Source organism: Cervus canadensis, chromosome 29 (assembly GCF_019320065.1).
Source record: "Cervus canadensis isolate Bull #8, Minnesota chromosome 29, ASM1932006v1, whole genome shotgun sequence".
Lineage (NCBI taxonomy): Eukaryota > Metazoa > Chordata > Mammalia > Artiodactyla > Cervidae > Cervus > Cervus canadensis.
This window is the reverse complement of record NC_057414.1, coordinates 43,507,710-43,525,198: the sequence shown is the minus strand read 5'-3', so window position 1 is coordinate 43,525,198 and position 17,489 is coordinate 43,507,710. Positions and strand designations below refer to the sequence as shown.

General features: G+C 43.1%; 2 protein-coding genes and 1 pseudogene across 2 annotated transcripts in view; 2 read left to right on the top strand and 1 right to left on the bottom strand.

Annotated features, from left to right (window-relative positions):
• CPT1A (carnitine palmitoyltransferase 1A) overlaps nt 1-4,897 on the top strand; it is a 58,349-nt gene extending 53,452 nt beyond the window's left edge. Inside the window, exons 17-19 of the mRNA XM_043452012.1 lie at nt 379-492; nt 826-918; nt 2,808-4,897. Of these exons, the coding sequence (XP_043307947.1) occupies nt 379-492; nt 826-918; nt 2,808-2,894 (294 nt within the window). The 3' untranslated portion in view covers nt 2,895-4,897. The remainder of the gene's footprint in view (nt 1-378; nt 493-825; nt 919-2,807) is intronic.
• Nucleotides 4,898-5,891: 994 nt separating this feature from the next.
• LOC122430549 lies at nt 5,892-6,145 on the bottom strand (annotated as a pseudogene).
• Nucleotides 6,146-7,456: 1,311 nt separating this feature from the next.
• Nucleotides 7,457-17,489, top strand: part of TESMIN (testis expressed metallothionein like protein) — a 40,185-nt gene continuing 30,152 nt past the window's right edge. The window contains exons 1-4 of the mRNA XM_043452370.1: nt 7,457-7,527; nt 8,073-8,588; nt 14,583-14,741; nt 16,957-17,077. Of these exons, the coding sequence (XP_043308305.1) occupies nt 8,112-8,588; nt 14,583-14,741; nt 16,957-17,077 (757 nt within the window). The 5' untranslated portion in view covers nt 7,457-7,527; nt 8,073-8,111. The remainder of the gene's footprint in view (nt 7,528-8,072; nt 8,589-14,582; nt 14,742-16,956; nt 17,078-17,489) is intronic.

Sequence of the window (17,489 nt, the reverse complement as noted above, 5' to 3'; positions counted from 1 at the left end):
TTTTTAGCAGTGGCTGTGTTTAGCGGGCAGCTTGGAAAATTCCTGCAAGTTTGACCCTCAGCTTAGGGAGCTGGTACCAGCCTGCTCCAGCACACAGCTGCTGCACTCCACATCGTACTCCATGTATCTGCCACCTTTTCTGCCCAAGACCCCGTCAGCCAGTGTTTGCCTCTCTAGTCCAGGTGTCCTTACCCGCTCCATCCCTCTCCGAAGAACCCCTGCCCCGAGAGCCAGCAAGGCCCCCAGGGACATAGCCTTCTGGTGTCTGAAACAGTCCAAACACCAAGCAAACCTTTCCTCATCTCCCGGGCTCCTTGGGGGCAGAAGAGGATGGAGCTGAAAAGTGTCATTAGAACGTCCCCTTGTTTAACTCCCCAGGTCCTATCTGAGCCTTGGAGGTTATCCACCAGCCAGACCCCTCCACAGCAGGTGGAGCTGTTCAATTTGGATAGGAATCCGGACTACGTGTCGAGCGGAGGAGGCTTCGGGCCGGTAAGTGGCCGGGCATCTGAGTTCACAAAGCAGCAAGCGCCAGGGCAGGACGGGCCTGTCTCAGTTATAAGCACCCCGCCCTGAAGGAGCTCCTACTGGTTATTCATGCCAGTATGAGTGGCAATCTCATTAAAGGTCCGAAATCCCCTTTGCCCGTGGCCTCATTTCCACCATTCTGTTGATTCATTCACCCACCATGCCACATGGTATGTGGGATCTTAGTTCCCCAACCAGGGATCGAACCCATGTCCCCTGCAGTGGAGGTGCAGAGCCCTAGGCACTGGACCAGCAGGGAATTCCCCCCAAGTTCAGTTTGAATGTGCTTTTCTATAGGTTGCTGATGACGGCTATGGGGTGTCGTACATTCTCGTTGGTGAGGACCTCATCAGTTTCCATATATCCTCCAAGTTCTCCTGTCCTGAGACGGTAAGTACAAAACTCCCCCCTTCCCAGGATGGAGTATTTGTACTATTTTCTTTTGAAGGGGGTGGGTAGGGGGCACATCCCTGATTTGACAGAAAATTTCAATTCAGTTGTATACTCTTCCTTGGTTGGGATGTCTTCAAAGCAAGGATTTCAACAGTTTTAAAGGGATCCATCTTATTTGATTGAAAGTCTTCATCTTTGCTGGTAGCTGTGGTTTCAAATCTAAATGTTGCAGTGCTTCTGCAACTTTTAGATTCTCTGTAACATTGAATGGTTGGCTTCCCACCAGTGGCGCTAGTGTAAGGAAGCTGCCTGCCAATGCAGGAGATGTAAGAGACACTATTAGTTAGATCTCTGGGTTGGGAAGATCCCCTGGAGGAGGAAATGGCAACCCACTCCAGTGTTCTTGCCTGGAGAATCCCATGGACAGAAGAGCCTGGCGGGCTACAGTCCATGGGATCGCAGAGTCGGACATGACTGAAGTGACTTAGCATGCACGAAACATTGAAGGGTAGAGTTAAGATCTGAGCTGAGTAATTCACACGCATAATGCAGCAGTGGTCTGCAGTGTTCTCTGAATGGAACCCGTGACCGCCTCCCTAGCATGGCACATTTAATCCTTATTTATATTCTCACCTTTCCACATTGTACGTCGCCTGACAGTGAGTGCCAGGCTCACCTTTAACAGAGACGTTTGGAATTCACTTGCTTATTATGTTTCATGTAATGCATTGACATTAGGGAAAAAAGGTAACATGCATCCCAGTGTTCACAACAGCACTATTTATAGTAGCCAAGACATGGAAGCAGCCTGAATGTTTATCAACTGATGAATGGATAAAGAGGTGATATATATATATATACACACACACATATATACATACACACACACCACTAGAATATTGCTCGACCATAAAGGTAATGAAATAATGCCATCTGCAGCAACATGGATGGGCCTAGAGGTTATCACACGAGATGAAGTCAGACAAAGGCAAATATCATATGGTTATCGGTTATATGTAGAAATAAAATGATACAAATGGACTTATTTACAAAACAGAAATAGACTCACAGACATAGAAAACAAATTTATGGTTACCAGTGGGGAAAGGGAGTGGGGAGGGATAAATTAGGAGTTTGAGGTTAACAGATACACACTATTGTATATAAAATAGGTAATCAACAAGGACCTACTGTATAGCACAGGGAACTCAATATTTTATAGTAACCTATATAGAAGAGAATCTGAAAAAGAATGGATATTTTTGTTACATATAACTGAATTACTTTGCTGTACAGCTGAACTTCGCACAATGTTATAAATCAACTGTACTCCAATATAAAATAAGAATTAAATTTTAAAAATAACTATTAAAGCCATTTCCCTATGAAAGATAAGGTGTTGGGAGCTAATGGTAACTTCAAAAGGTGTGTGACAATTAGCGGAGGCATAGAAGTTCTATTTGCTCTGTGAATTGTTATATGACAAGAATAAGACAAGTACTGTTCACACTACCCTTCATAAGTTGTTTTTTTTTTAAAAAATAAAGCACCTTAGATCTCAAAACAAATACAACCACATATAAAATAGGTAAACAACAAGGTCATACTATGTAGCACAAGGAACTATAGTCAGTGTCTCGTAATAATAACCTACCATGGAAAAGAAAAAACACGCACTCACACAAACACGTAGCTGTTATCTTTATGAACCCTTAGCATCTCACCAGACTCTGTAACTTAATGATTCAATCACCAAGTCAAAGCTTAGAGAACTGGCAAAAAGAAATGTTAGTTCTTTGAGTCAGATTACAAGTGAAAAGGCTTGAAATGTGAAAAATTCCATGTTGTAACCAGTTTCTTTTTGTTTGTTTGTTTTTAAATGAAAGGATTCTCATCGCTTCGGGAAGAACCTGAGAGAAGCAATGACCGACATCATCAGTTTGTTCGGGTTCAGCCCCAATTCCAAGAAGTAAATCTCTCAGCACTTCTGGGAAGGAAAAGAAGTTCTTCTGATGAAAAACCAAATGAAAAATAGCTCTGTATCCTGACTGTATTTCAGGATGAAAATTTGTTTCCTTCCAGCGAAGGTTTGGTGTTTTTGCTTTTCTAGGACAGCAGGCTCCACGCCATGAAGTATAACCCTACTCCTTCTAAGCAGTTCCTAACCTGGGGGACATTGGATGAAGTCCCCCCTAAAGTCTTCCCATCACCTTACATTTCTTAAGGGACAAGCGATTTTTGGAATGAGTGGGGTTGTGGCTTCATACTCGCTGGAAACAGACTGGCACGCTTCCTTGGCTGCCACTGGACCCCTGGTGCTTACGGGCATTTAATTTTATCAGAGTAGTGTAAACATCTGTTTCCTTCCGAGAGAAAAGCGTCTTTTAAGTTGCAGATGTTAGCAGCTAATGCAATGCACTAACCAAGAAGAGTTTTCTGCTTTTGAAATCTGTTCTGTCCTGTGGTCACTCTGTCACTGTCTAGTTCGGTCATCTGCATTTGCCTCTATGTGTTTGAAGTCTTCAAAACCCAGTGCCTTAAAAACAGAAGGCCCTAAGTGTAAGGGAGACCACACAAGAGATTTATTTTAAGTCTTTCGGTGGAATTGTGGCTGTCTCACTCCCATCTCAATTTATTGGGTGGATATCTCTATGTAGGAATTTTCCTGTGGTGTCCCCATGTCCCAGAGGGACCAGTCCCCTTACAAGGGCAGCTGTGAGCCAGATTCCCTTCCATCAGACTGCCTTCCTCAAGCTTCATTGTTAAGCTACGAAAGAAGATGTGTGTCAGAAATGGGGAGCGAGGGATGTGATGGTTGAAGATAGCGTGTCCAGAGAACACACATCCTAGGTGCTTTGGGATTCCTGCTTACCCAGCCTGACAGCAGGGAGAACGTGACACTTGCCACGGAGAAAGGAACAAACTTGAGAAGAGCGAACCTCAGGCAGTCAGGGCTGGCCATTCCACCTGGTGAGAGAGGAGATCCACTTCTGTTTCCAGGGAGACAGAGGGAGATGGGTCATCTCAGTGACCTCCTATAATGTCGCAGGTGACGGGTGCTGAGTTTAACACAGCCTACCCTTCCGATGCGCGTGCCTTGCTCGAAAGAGTGATTGACCAAAAAGTGATGATATGCTTGTATCTAATGCAAAAAGAAAGAATCATGGAGTGAAATAGACCCACTGCCTCTGGGCTGTCATGACAGGCTTAGCTGTCCATTTTTTAAGTCATGTATTTATTTTTCTGACCACTCTGTTCTGGTGGGGCTCATGTCTCTGAGGCCTGTAGTCCAGTGATACGGTGATGAGGCTGAACCGATGGAGCAGGAGCAAGGCACTGGCCGCAGAGTGCGTGCATGTTTTATTCGTGTACATGTTGTGATGTAAAACCCCGCCTAAATGGGCCAAAGACTCTTTCTGCTAAAAGCAAGTGGAAATGGGAACAGACAAAAAAAGCAAAAAAGGACATCTAACCACCATAGCAACAAAAGACCCCGTTCATCTGTGGTATGTAGTCTGGGGGACGTCGGAGGATACGGGAGCCCCCCTGCCTCAGCCAGGCATGGCGTCCAGTTAAAGCCAGGGCCCCCAAATCATCCACTGTTGACCACTGACCAGTCTGTATTATGATTCACAGGTGAATTCGAGAGCAGGCGTGTTAGCACTCAAACCTACTTGGGCTTGTCTCTCAGGTTTTAAATATTTCAGATGTAATCATCACTAATCCATGCAGTCATCAATGCAATTTTATATTCCTTAAAAGGAAGAAGACTGGGTTTGTACTGTACGTGTTGAAAGCAAGAAGTAAGAGTATTAATGTATTTAATTTAATTTGGAACAAGCCATAGTCTTAACGGAGCTGTGGTCTGAATTTGTTATCTTGGACTGGCCATTGCATGTAAATACAAGATGCCCTTTTGGATGTAAATCTTAGATATGCAGTATGAATGTTACCATTAATAAAAATATTAACCACAGGACTGCTTTCTGTCTCTTTTGTTATACTGATAAGGAGGCTAAAGGTCAGGCACTTGGGACAAAGGTGACTGACCAAGATATGCAGAAGAGGCCTCGGGTTGGGCAGAGTGGACCTCACTAGATTCACATGCCTGTTGGAGAAGGGCTGCTGCTAAGAAGGGCTGTGGGTTTCACTCTGCGTTCATTTTGCATCTTCTCCTATGCCTCGGGGCCTGGAACAGCGCTGACACAGAGTGAGTCGGGGCTCAATAAATGCATTTCCATTTTCTCCAAGGCTCTTATTGAGCACCTACTGTATGCTAAACTCTGTTCTAGGCACTGGGAATACAGCGGGAACCCCACCAGTTCTGACTGTCGTGGGAAATAGTACAGACTATTTCTGCAGTGCAGAAATAGAGACGCAGGCATAGAAAAGGGACATTTGGGTTGGGGGTGGGGTGAATTAGGAGATTGGGATTGGCATGCACACTCCCAGGTGTGAAGCAGCTAGTAGGAGCTGCCGTATAGTGCGGGGAGCTCAGCCGGGTGCTCTGTGACGACCTAGAGCGGGTGAGGTGGGGGTGGGGTGGGAGGGAGGCCCAAGAGGGAGGGGATATATGTGTGCATGTGGCTGATTCACTCACAGTGTACAGCAGGAACGAACACAACACTGTAAAGCAGCTATACTCCAATTAAAAAAATACTCCAGTGGGAGGAAGTCAAGAACCAAGAGAACCTCTCCAAGGATCTTAAGGGTTCCTAGACGTGTGTGTGTGTGTATGTACGGTGCGAATACCTGGCTTTTGAAGGGTGCTGATTTAGAACTGAGGCCTAAAGGACAAGCTTTCACCTTTTAAAAATTATTATTATTTTTAAATTTATTCACTTTTTTTAAGGTTTCGAGTATACGTTATTTCTTCAACATGCCGTATTTTAATGGGTACATAGTACTTTTACTTGGCATTAATTATGAGTTGATTTTGAAACAATTCAGTGTTAAACCAGCTAGGATGACTACTGTTCTCTGCATTCCTCTGGGGCAACTCTGCCAACAGGTGATGGGTTCCACTCTATTCCAATTTGTGTTGCCATATATACCCATAAAGCAACACAGAAAGTGGCTCCACTAGCTAATACAGCATATTGCAGTACTTGTCATGGAAACCAGGTGCCCGCTTCTGGTGGATCTGCCTTGCCACTGCTGGCTGAATGCTTTGAACCCTGAGACGACTTAGTGCGTTTTTGGCCAAGGGAAACATCCTGAGGTTGAACACAAAAGGGCGGCAACTATAACTGCTGGCCTCTAGCAATTCCTCGTCGAGTACCCTTGCAGAGTCCTGAAAAAATAAATTTATTTATAATTGAAGCATAATTGCTTTACAGTATTGTGTAAAGCACAATTCTGCCAGACATCAACATCAATCAGCCACAGATTTACCCACGTCCCCTCCCACTTGAACATCCCTCGCTATCCCACCTCTCCAGGTGGTTACCCAGCCCGGGTTTGAGTTCCCTGAGTCCTACTGCAAATTCCCATTGGCTATTTTACATATGGTCGTGTATGTTTCCATGTTACTCTCTCCACATATCCCACCCACCCCCACCTCGTTTCTTGATGAAGAGGGCGTATTTAGCTCACCACCCACCCTAAGTTTGCGCTGTGTTAGTGTGGTTGTCTTTGTTAGTTCTAGGTCTTGACCGCCTCCCTCTCCCCCAGAACGTCAGCAGTGTTGGGTTGCTTATGTCAACGGGGGATGCCTAGTCTTCATCTGGAGCTCCAGCACCATGGACCTCAAGTGCACGCTGGGTTGGGAACCTACCTGCCTGTGTGGACCCCTGGCCTTCCACCCACTTGCGGTCTTCTATGGCCGGGCGGAAAAGTATGTGGTGAAGTCTGGGGGTCTGAAGTCACTGCCTTGGACTGGCCTCAGTTCCCCCACCTGAGCCTAGAGCTGCTGGCCCCGGGAGTGTCCCTCCCTGTCCACCTCAACTGGCAGGTCCTGGGCCCCAGCCCAACATTCCCCTCCAGCCCTCCACGTGCCCTTCCATAGTTCAGTTCAGTCTTTCAGTCGTGTCTGACTCTGCGACCCCATGAATTGCAGCATGCCAGGCCTCCCTGTCCATCACCAACTCCCAGAGTTTACTCAAACTCATGCCCATCGAGTGGGTGATGCCATCCAGCCATCTCATCCTCTGTCACCCCCTTCTCCTCCTGCCCCCAATCCCTCCCAGCATCAGGGTCTTTTCCAATGAGTCAACTCTTGGCATGAGGTGGCCAAAGGATTGGAGCTTCAGCTTCAGCGTCAGTCCTTCCAATGAACACCCAGGACTGACCTCCTTTAGGATGGACTGGTTGGATCTCCTTGCAGTCCAAGGGACTCTCAAGAGTCTTCTCCAACACCACAGTTCAAAAGCATCAATTATTCCGGGCCCCGCTCACTTCTGCTCCCCGCCTTCACACCTCACCCCCAACACGTCCCACCCTCTCACCCCGCCCCACCTATGCCACGTGCCCTGTCATGGCCACGCCCACCGCCTCGAGCCCCGCCCCCTGCCTGGCCCCGCCTCCTCCCAACGGCCAACCCAACGGCTTGTCCCCGCTCCGCCCCCACATTTGCGCTAGGTGCTCTGACAACGCCAGCGGGCCCAGGTGCGTAGTCTCTCCAGCGCCTGACACTCCGGGGGACCGTGGGCCCCTAGTCAGCCTCGAGGGGGCGGAGGGACCCCCCTTCTCCTTTCGTCCCTGTCAGGGACGGCGGGACCTCCAAGTCAGCCCCTCGGAGAACCGCAGGACCCTGCCTCCGTCATTCCTCTGGGAGCGGCGGGACACTGCTCCTGTCAGCCCGTCGAGCCAGCAGGGAGCCCTTCTCCGGTCGTCCTCGCCAGGGACGTTGGGACCCCCAGGCCAGTCCCTGGGAGCGGCGGCCCCCGACCCCGTCGGCCCCTCGGGAACGGCGGGACCCTTCCCCTGTCATTCCGCAAGACCCTTTCCTTGTCAGCCCCTGGGAGCGGCGGGCCCTCTGGACCAGATCTTGGGGGCGTCGGGGCCCCCGGTCAGATCCTGGGGGCGGGGGTACCCCCAGACCAGACCCTGGGAGTGGCGGGCGACCGGATCAGATCCCAGGAGCCGCGGGCCCCTCGGAATGGCTGCAGGGCCCTTTGGGGGCCGCCGCTGACCGGGCCGCGTCGTTGCAGGTGCAGGGCGATGCCCGGGCCTCGGCGCCCCCAGTGGCCATGGAAGACGCCCCTCTGCTGGGCAGCATGTCCAGCCCCGAAGACGAGATGGTGACAGACCTCTTCAGCGCCGAGAGTCAGTTTGTTCCCGAAAACCTTCCCCTGAAAACTGCCGTGGCGGTAAAGCACGAGGAAGACGATTTTCACGTCTTCAAGGACGCGTACCTGGGCCCTGCGGATCCCAAAGAGTCCCTGCTGCACGCGTTCAACCCCGCGCTCGGCGGGGACTGCCAGAGCAAGGTCAAAGTGGAGCTGCTGGTGGACGAGAACGAAGACGAAGGACTCCTGGGGGAGTACCCGAACCTCCCGGAGCTCAACCCCCTGGAAGACGCCGTTCTTCCTGCCGCCCCGCAGCCGCAGGCCTACAACGTCCACTTCCTGTCCTCCCTGCTCACCCCGCACAGGAGCTCTGCCGTCGTGCCCCTGGGCGCCTGGGCCAGGGAGGGAGCTGCCCACCCCGGTGTCCGCGTGATTCCAGTAAGATCCACATCGCGCAACTCCTCCTGCTCCCCTTCTCCAGTAGAGAGGGAGGACTTTCGGCTTTTACCTCAATTTTTCCTGTCAGTAGCATCGTTATTGGACTCACCATTCCCAACAAGGCGCATCCCTTGCTAAAGCGAGATGTATTAGCCAGCCAGGCATCCTCCCTGATGGTGAATTAGGTCCTTCATCCCCAGGTCAGATCTGGCCTGACTCAGGGACTTCCCTGGTGGTCCAGTGGCTAAGACTTCACACTCCCAATCCAGGGGACCTTGGTTCAATCGTTGGCCAAGGAACTAGATCCCACATGCCACAACTAAAGATCCCAAGATCCCACATGCCGCAAGGAAGATCGAAGATCCCACGTGCATCAACTAAGAACTCGTGCATAGCCAAATAAATATTTAAAAAACAAAAAATATATGGCCTAACCCAGCAGGGATTAAAAACAAAAGAGGGAAACAACTAGAATTTTTTTTTTTTTTTTTTTAGCTCTGAAGGCAGGGATCAAATTGTGCCCCTTGCTATGGAAATGGGAGTCCTAACCACTGGATCACCAGAGAAGTCCCTAGAACGTTTTAAAGGCAGCTGTAGGAAAGAAGCCCTAGTGTCTGTGAAAACAAGTGCAGTATGAGTTTTCATGCACTGGCCTTTTACATATTTTCCCCTTTAGATTTATAAGGGTTGTAATTCATAGCTCAGAGCAGTCGCTCAGTCACGTCCGGCTCTTTGCAACCGCATGAACTGCAGCACGCCAGGCTTCCCTGTCCGTCACCAACTCCTAGAGCTTGCTCAAACTCATGTCCATCGAGTTGGTGATGTCATCCAACCATCTCATCTGCTGTCATCCCCTTCTCCTCTGGTCTTCAATCTTTCCCAGCATCAGGGTCTTTTTCAGTGAGTCAGTTCTTCAAATCAGGTGGCCAAAGTATTGGAGTTTCAGCTTCAGCATCAGTCCTTCCAATGAATATTCAGGACTGATTTCCTTTAGGATGAACTGGTTGCTGGCTGATCACCTTGCTGTCCAAGGGACTCTCAAGAGTCTTCTCCAACACCACAGTGCAAAACCATCACTTCTTCGGTGCTGAGCTTTCTTTATAGTCCAACTCTCACATCTATACATGACTACTGGAAAAACCATAGTTTTGACTAGACGGACCTTTGTTGGCAAGGTAATGTCTTTGCTTTTTAATATGCTGTCTAGGTTGATCATAGCTTTTCTTCCAAGGAGCAAGTGTCTTTTAATTTCATGACTGCAGTCACCATCTGCAGTGATTTTGGAGCCAAAAAGTCTCTCACTGTTTCCATTGTTTCCCCATCTATTTGCCTTGAAGTGATGGGACTGAATGCCATGATCTTAGCTTTCTGAATGTTGAGCTTTAAGCCAACTTTTTCACTCTCCTCTTTCACTTTCATCAAGAGACTCTTTAGTTCTTCTTCACTTTCTGCCATAAGGGTGGTGAATCTGTGTCTGAGGTTATTGATAGTTCTCCTGGCAGTCTTGGTCCCAGCTTGTGCTTCATGTGCATCTCGAATGATACATCATATAAGTTAAATAAGCAGGGTAACAATACACAGCCTTGACATACTCCTTTCCCAATTTGGAACCAGTCTTTTGTTCCATGTCCAGTTCTGTTGCTTCTTGACCTGCATACAGATTTCTCAGGAGGCAGGAAAAGTGGCTTGGTATTCCCATCTCTTTAAGAATTTTCCACAGCTAGAACTCGCTGCTAGGTAGGACTTACAGTTAGTACCTGTGTTTGGTGAGCCGTGAAATCACCATGTTAGAGCTTCCCTCTGCTAGTAAGTAGCTGTTCCTCAAGTGTATATAATATAAATCGGAGTCTACATGAATTCATGCTAATTGTCAGCCAGCTACCCTATTTTGCTGTGAATAACCACTGGTAATTTTCTGCTTTGTCCTTATTTATTTATTTATTTTGAACCTGTGCTTTGGGTAGTGAAAGCACAGAGTCCTAACCACTGGACCACCAGGGAATTCCCCTTTTCTGTTTTTGTTGAAAGTAAAAAGTCAATTTTTAAAGGAAGAAAAGGATTTCCAAGGAAATGTGTACTGGCCCCCCAAAAGGATCTAGTTTGGAAAATTAGATTACTCAACCACTAACTAATTTTAGTAAGTTATAAATTAAACCTGTGTGGAACATTTTTGAGTTGGTATTAAGATGGCTGGAACCTGACTTTGTTTGTATATCATAAACCATAGCAGCAGGAGCTTAGATTCCTGTTTTCTGATTTTCTTTTAGTGTAATCCCTGCTCCTTAGTGCACAGGAAAGCTGGGGAAGAGAGGCTGAGGCCTGGAGAAACCAGGGAGCACACCTTGTTCCTCCAGACTTCAGTCAGCACAGAGGTCTTTCTCAGAGTCTTTTTCAGATGGCTTGAAGTGTGGGACATTCCATCTTGCTACCAGGCCAAACTTGTGCCCCAGCACCTTTCGCCTATTCGTCCAAGCACAGTTCCCTTCCTGTGCCGAGTGGACTCGGTGTTCACCAGAACGGGAAGGGAAAATAGGGACAGGAAGGGAAAGAATAGGGAAACGGGAAGGGAAATTAAAATAGCAAATTCTCTTTTAATGTAATTCAACTTCAGCAAAATAAAGGAGGGACTACTTGGATGATATTTCTTGTTGTTGTTTTTTTTAATTTTATTGACAAATTCCAAGTGTTAGTCACTCAGTCATGTCTGACTCTTTGTGATCCTGTGGACTGTAGCCCACCAGGCTCCTCTGTCCATGGGATTCTCCAGGCAAAAATACTGGAGTGGGTTGCCATGCCCTTCTCCAGGGTATCTTCCCAAACCAGGGATCAAACCCAGGTCTCCCACATTGAAGGCAGATTCTTTACCATCTGAGTCACATGATTCTATTTTGACAGTTTCCAAATTTATTAATAAAATGAAAAAGATTTAGCACAAACATGTTTATCATTTAAACAGAATGGAATTATTTTTCAGTAAATATTCAGGGTCAGTTGCTAATTTCCTTCCTAGAAATTCATTTTCACATATTGACCTCTGTTTATTTTGTAAAAGTAGGGTTTTACTATACTATAAGTAGTCCAGGTATCAGTTGCATGAGGTTGAGGAACTGATGTATTTACTGTATAAGTATCTGTTAATTACAGGAAGATAAGTTAAATCTAAACTTTGATAAATTTAAAAAATAAAATTATTCTTCCCTAAAAACCAAAATCTAAACTTTGATGACATGCACATGACAAATTCTCCAAAGCAGAAAGCAGAAGAAAATTGAAAAATTCTACATTTCTGTAAAATTTGAAATGTCTAAAAAAAGTTTTAACTTGAAATATTGCTAAACTTTCCTATATCTTTAAAAAGATTTATACCTAGATACTAGTCTACTGTGTTAAGGGATTTACCAGTCCATGAAAATAATTAATTGTTTGGGTCCCAGATTCTAAGTCAGATGATCTTCAAGTCTGAGTCAATCCCCACACTTTGAAAGATAGCTGTCTCTGTTGTGATTTTACAGAAGGTCTTCAGAATGTTACCTTAGAATCACCATCTTCTTTGAAGGACTTTATGATCTGCCTCCTGGCCTTTGGGAAAATTCACCTGTCCTAACAGGCAGTCTGTGCAGATGGAGGTTAAGGAGGGGGAGAGACCATGTAAATTCTGGGTTGACTGCTATTTCCTGATCTCCTTACATTATCACATTTTAAAAAGAAGCACTTAAAAATATATAATATATTAATATAACAATATATATTAATATAATATATAATATATATTACATTTTATTATATATTATATATTTATGTGTTTTATATTTATTATCTATATTATATTTGGTATATATATTTATATTATATATTATATACTATAATTTATAATAAATAATATATATTATTTATATATATTATATATAATTAATGTATACTGTATATTACATTTTATTATATATTATTGTATATAATATAATTGTAAATTTAATATATACTATAACAATGTGATATAAATATATAATTATATATATTATATCTATAGTATATATATAAATATATATGTATATAATATATTTACTACAATATACATTATATATATAGTCAACTAGCTGACTTCAACTAGCAAACTTCTATATATAATATATATAATATATATGATACACTATAGATATAATATATAATTATAATTATAAATATTATATATAATAATATATAGCATAATAATAGTCTATAATATATAATAATATATAGATATATACTATAATTATATATTATATCTATAGTATATATATAAATTTATTATATATGTATATATTTACTATAATATATATAGTATGTATGTAGTCAACTAGCTGATTTCAACTAGCAAACTTCTATATATAATATGTATATAATATATATAATACACTATGGACATATATAATTATAAATATTATATATATTATATGTTATATATAATATATATAACATATATTAATATATAACTATAGTAATATTACTATAATTATATAATAGAATATATTGTATCAATAGTTGATATAATTGTATATATTATAAATAATACAATTATATAATATGTAAATGTATAAATATATAATATACAATATAACTATTACATAATATATTATGTATTATGTAGTATATATAATCATATATAATATAATATATAATATATAATAACTATAATATATAATAATATAATTATTAATATAGCTAATATATTATATAATAATTGATATAATATTGATATATAATATAATATATTATATATTTATTTATGCTATATTTATATGTGTTATTATAATATATATCACAGTATTATTATTATATATTATATGTTGTTATTATAATATATTTATTATATATAACATCATATATAATAATATATTTATAATTATATATATTATATCTATAGTGTATTATATATTATATATAGAAGTTTGCTAGTTGAGGTTGGCTAGTTGACTATATATATATTATAGTATATATATATAATTATAATTTTGAAACACTTTAATTGGTCATTTTTTAAAAGCATCGAGACTACTTAGTTTTTTAAATTCCATTGATTTTTCAATGACAGCATTGGTGTTTCTCCCTAGTTTTGGTACTTTTTTGCTGGTGTATCGCTGAGTTGTTGCAGAGGATAGCTTAAAAAATAAAGCTGGCAATTACTCTCTACCCTCCCTGTTTTCATGTTAATTATTGTTCTACCATTCAGTGAGGGAAGCTCTACTATTTAATTGTAAACATTTCTATAAATACATTGTAAGTTACAATATGCATGTGTGCTAAGTCGCTTTGCTACCCCATGGACTGTATGTACCCGCCAGGCTCCCCTCTCCATAGGATTCTCCAGGCAAGAATACTGGAATGGGTTGCCATGCCCTCCTCCAGGGGATCTTCCTGACTCAGGGAAACCCACATGTCTTAAGTCTCCTGCATTGGCAAGAGGATTCTTTACCACTACCACCACCTGGAAAGCTCCAAGTTAAAATATAAATATCACTAAAACATCAGCAAAGACTTCTGGCTTCTTGAGGAAAAAGCAAAACAGACTTTAACATTAATACAACTTAATGAGCGTGCTCTGAGAACGATGATTAAGGAGAAGCATTTTAGGCAATTTTAAGGAAGGTCCCAGGAGGCAGCCAGCTCTTTTGTAGTAGGGGGTTGTCAAGAAGCTCAAGGGGGGAGCTGACCAATCACAGAATCTTCTCAAATTACCCACACCATGTTTTTCAAACAGCAAGAGGGTTACATGGAAGTCACATCCCCACACCTCATGGGCAGATGGTCCTGATCCTCTGGATGTTCTCGATCCCCAGCTAGGATGGTCAGATGACTTGTCGCCCCAGAGGACAAATTAATAGTGGGGAAGAGAGGACGCTAAGCATAAGGATGTTCTTTACTTTAAAAATGTAACTTCTACAAAGAATTTTCTATATTATGCAACTGTAAAGTGTAGTGTCCACAATGTGGTTTCTAAGATCACGTTTACTTTTTTAGGTTGAAATCAAGGAAGCAGGTGGTTCTATCACAAGTAACAGTCTGGAGGAAGCAACTTTTCAGCATCCTCTGGCCCAGGAGTCATGTTGCAAGTTCCCATCATCTCAAGGAGCAGAGGATGCCTCTGGCTGCTCTCATAAGAAAGAGTCTAACCCAATGGTAATTATGCCAAAGAAAATGTGTCTGACTAACATTGTGTTAAATGACCCTTATCATTACTAAGTCAACAGTAAAATATTTTCAGTCATTGTTCTGCATTCTGTTTACTTGTTGAGTCAGCATTTTTGGTTGTCTTATCTATGAAAAGAGGTATATAATTAGAGTCTTTCTAATGTTTCTTTCACATCTAAGTTTCTCATTTCTACTCGATCTTAGTAAATCAAAGATTAGGACACTGCTGTACTCATTAAAGAGAGAAGCCATAAGTCACCTCAGTTCAGGCAGACCCAGGGTTGGCCCAGGAAAGGAGCAGCTGCTCACCTGTGTGGTTTGGCATGCTGGTGGGAGGGGGCAGCTGCGGTTCTGTGGCTGCAGGGCAGAAGCTGCTCTCCCTGCCTGCCTGCCTCCAAATCCCTCCTACCAACTAACACTCAAGTAAGACAGGAATCAGTAACATTTGTGCTTTATGTGATAGGTTTGCATGTTTGTCATTTTATTTAATCTATCAAATCTGCCCTGGTGGCTCAGACAGTAAAGAGTCTGCCTGCAAATGCAGGAGATCTGGGTTCGATCCTTGGGTTGGGAAGAGCCCCTGGAGAAGGAAACAGCAACCCACTCCAGTACTCTTGCCTGGAGAATCCCATGGACAGAGGAGCCTGGCAGGATACAGTCCATGGAGTCACAAAGAGTCAGACACGACTGAGCTACTAATACACACAAACTCTGTAGGGTAGACATTATTTTTATCTACATTTTATGGATCAGAAAACAGAGATGTTTCGTAGTCTGCTTGTAAGTGGTGTGTTGAGGACCAGAAAGGGAGGGAAACCAGGGAATCCAGCCCCAAGCATTTATTTGGCAAAATGTCCAAAGAACCAATTGCTGTCCCCACCATCAGCTCTCTATTCCAAGAAAGGAGACCTTAAACCTAAGGTGTGTACTTTAACTGGAAAATACTTGAGAATGGGCAGAACTTTTCTGGGACACTTAGATCAGGTGAACAGGATGAGAACTCTTCCAATTACACCGGACTCCTGAGTAATGTTAGAATGCTCACAGGAGGGACAGGATTGTGTCCTTCAGGAGTCCAGAATTGTGCAATAGGCAGAGGCCTGGACAGTCCACTCAGCCAAAGCCTATGCCCCTGTGCGTGTGTGGCTATAATTATCCTCTAAATACAAATAAAATTCCAATGGAACATGAATGCTGGCCTCTTATCCAGTGTCAGGATGATATGAAGGTGTGAGCTGGTGATCAGCACCTCATTAATATAGGTTGTATGTGTGTTGTTTTGGCGACATTGATCCTTTACGCTTATTTGGGTTTTCCTGTCTAGGAAACCTGAAGGCAACCTAACAACAGAAACCATAGCTTCTCTAGGTATTTGTGGTTTTAACATCAGAATTAGAAGCTATGTGCAGTCAGAAACAGTGACTTCTCTTACCTTCATGTTCATGCTACATTGTCATGGACAGGCTGCACCCGGGGAGGGCTGAGTCCATGCTCGGCTTGACTAGTGTGGTGGACTGGCTGACTCACCAGGCTTGCTGAGGATTTATATATGGTCAGAATCCAACTAGATGATCTCAGGGTGCTGGTCAGGCCCAGAAAGATTGACATGGCTTCTTGGAATTTTCCAGAACTTGGATTAAACTTCCTAAACTGTACTTGTAGGAAATGAAATAAATGGGTATCTTAAAAACACAGTAGATGGTAAATAATAACATGTGCATGTGGCAGGAGAGAACAACTGTCATAAATTTAAAGATTATTCTAAGTAGTTGACCAGCTACAGAGATGGAGTCAGGGGGACAAAGCCCTTCATATAGTTAACTGGATTTCAGTGGGGCCAGGTTGGGCAAATCAGCACACTCTCCCCATTCCTGAAGACGGTGGACAGGTAACAGAAGCTCTGGCTCATACTCACCTGTTCCCTACCCTAAGCCTATGCCTGTAGAGAAAGGCTTGAGTAGGAACTTCTGTTAACACACTGAACACATCTCACAAAACACTTCCCCAGGGATTTTTTGGCCCTGTGGTCCCTCCAGAGAGCATGTTATTGTAGAGTAAAAAAGTGAGAATATATCTATAGTTAACCATTTTCCATTAAAACAAATTGTGGATTAAGACTGTGGTCTCAGATTTAGGTTTACTTAGGTTCATATTACTGGATATCTTTTTAAAAATGAAACCTGATCATTATTTTTCATTTTAGGTGATATGTCAGTTGAAAGGGGGTACACAAATGCTGTGTATAGACAGTTCTGGCACAAGAGAACTAAAAGCACTTCATTTGGTTCCTCAGCATCAAGACCAAAATAATTATCTACAGTCAGGTACAAAGTAAATTAATAGAAAAATATGTCATATGTCACATGGAAGTTGGTAAGTGAATATGTTTGGCTTTGTATATAAAGTGAAAGTGAAATAAGCAGTTAGGCAATTTGGCAACCCCTGCAGCCCATATTAGTGAGTTAAGACTAGAAAAATATATCTTTATAGGTTAATTTATGTATGTTGTTCTGACTATCTCAAATTCTTAGATAGCTGTCCTCTCCTTCTGCTAGCTGTAGAGCTTTGTGATCCTAACAGGCAACAACTCGTACCCATGAGTGGTGTGGCCAGAGGTACCTGGGTTGAAACAAACTTTCCCAGATTAGGCAGTGGGTTGACAGTTCAGATGTGGCAAAAATTATATACATTTTAATGTAAATGTTTCCATGCAGTCAATGAGAACCACCACTCTGC